At 39.8% G+C, this 1,955-nt stretch overlaps 1 protein-coding gene across 1 annotated transcript; it reads right to left on the reverse strand.

Annotated features, from left to right (window-relative positions):
- Nucleotides 1-203: 203 nt before the first annotated feature.
- On the reverse strand, nucleotides 204-884 carry ATP6V1E2 (ATPase H+ transporting V1 subunit E2; the record flags this gene model as incomplete). Its single annotated transcript, XM_079791891.1, has 1 exon — nucleotides 204-884. The coding sequence occupies one exon, from the start codon at nucleotides 882-884 to the stop codon at nucleotides 204-206; it is 681 nt and encodes a 226-aa protein (XP_079648017.1).
- Between the last annotated feature and the right edge of the window lie 1,071 nt (nucleotides 885-1,955).

A 1,955-nucleotide genomic window follows, 5' to 3' on the forward strand; every position in this document is an offset into this window, starting at 1 on the left:
GGATGAACTGGAATTAGATTTCTAAGAATGAAGTAAGGCTTTATCCCAAAGTAGAATGCCTTTAGCTATTCAAAGGGTATTTCTTAAAAGAAGATAGAATGATATCAGAGCAACACAGAAGAGAAAACATGACTAGTTTTATTTGCCTTAATAACATGCTTTTATGGCTCAGAAGTTCAACATGAGCTTCATTTCCCAGAGGTTTATATAAAAAACTTCCTGTTGGGATTGGCTCCAAATAAGGTCTTTCGGATTTCTGCCATCTTTTGATGGGCTAAGAGATCCAGTCGACTCTCTAGAGTATTGGAAACCTTTATTTTCTGATTGCTACTGTAGACCTCCACACCTCCCGCTGCATTCATAGGCAGGTGCACCTCTAGATCAAGGTGGACATTCACATGTTTTTTGGAGACTGTCTTGTATTGAGGGATGGCTTTTTTCACTGCATCCTCAACCAGGAGGTGGTCCTGTGGCCTATAGCGTATAATCACCTCAGGCTCCAGCAGTCGGAACAGACCTTGTAGCACCAGTTTATACAACATCTCCTGGTAGACTTCTGGGTCTGCCACAATCCTGATGAGTCTCAGCCTTGCTTCACTTAGCAACTCTGAGACGAGGTCATTTCGGGCTTTCAGGAAATTCAGCCTTGCCTGATTCCTCATGGTGGACATCTGGATTTTCTTCTGCTGCTCTATTTGCTTTTCCTTTTTCTCATAATACTCCATAATCTTCAGTCGTTGGGTTTGCACAAGGCGTCCTTTCTCGATGTTGAATTCTTCCTCAGCCTTGGAATCTATTTGTTCTGCCTTCTCAATGGCTTCCTGCTCGATGAAAGCCATCATGTGCTTAATCCGCTTCTGCACATCGGCATCACTCAGGGCCATGGCTGCTCCTGGAAAGGGAGGTGGAGGGAGAGCTGGCAGACCCTCTGGTTCCTTTGATTAGGGCAGAGTTTTAGGAGTTCCACTTCCTTAGCTGTGGAGTGTGTAAGGGGAGGAAGGAGAGAGTCAACATCCAAAGAAAAGGATCCTGGAGACCACCTATTGGCTGCTCGTTTCACAGATGAGGAAACTGAGGCCCAGAGAGGGAAAGCCACCTGTCCAAGGTCATACCTTAGAAGAAGAAAGACTTGAACCTGGGTTCCTAGAGTTCTCTCTTTATTATACTTTCCACCTTTTTGTCATCAAATAATAATGAGACGATTAGGGCAGACCTAGTCCAGAAGTTTTCTAGGCAGTGATGGTTCAATACACAGAAAGCATTACTATTGATGCCACAGAAAATAAAAAGAATTACAAGATACTACTACAAACAATTATATGCCAACAAATTGGAAAACCTAGAAGAAATGGGTAGATTCCTATAAACATACAATCTACCAAGACTGAATAAATAGACAAGAAGAAATAGAAATTCTGAACATCTCTATAACTAGTGAGGAGATTAAGTCAGTAATTTAAAAAAAAAAACTCCCAACAAACAAAAGTCTAGGACCAGATGGCTTCATTGGAGAATTCTACTACAAATAAAAATAAAAATTAATGTCAATCCCTCTCAAACTCTCCCCCGCCCCAAATGAAGAGGAAGAAATGCTTCCAAATATATTTTATGAGGCCTACATTACCTTGACACCAAAGTCAAACAAAGACACTATAAGAAAACTACAAGACAATATCCCTGATGAACACAGATGTGAAAATCCTCAACAAAATACTAGTAAATCAAATTTAACAGCATATTAAAAGGTTCATACACCAGGAACAAGTAGGATTTATCCCTGGGATGCAGGGATGGTTCAACATACAAATATCAATCAATGTGATACACCACATTAACAGAATGAAAGATAAAATTACATGACCATCTCAATAGATGTAGAAAAAGAATTTGATAAAATTCAACACCCTTTCATAATAAAAACCACTTAACAAACTAGGAATAAAAGGAAATGACAT

Source organism: Cnephaeus nilssonii, assembly GCF_951640355.1.
Source record: "Cnephaeus nilssonii genome assembly, chromosome: 15".
Taxonomy (NCBI): domain Eukaryota; kingdom Metazoa; phylum Chordata; class Mammalia; order Chiroptera; family Vespertilionidae; genus Cnephaeus; species Cnephaeus nilssonii.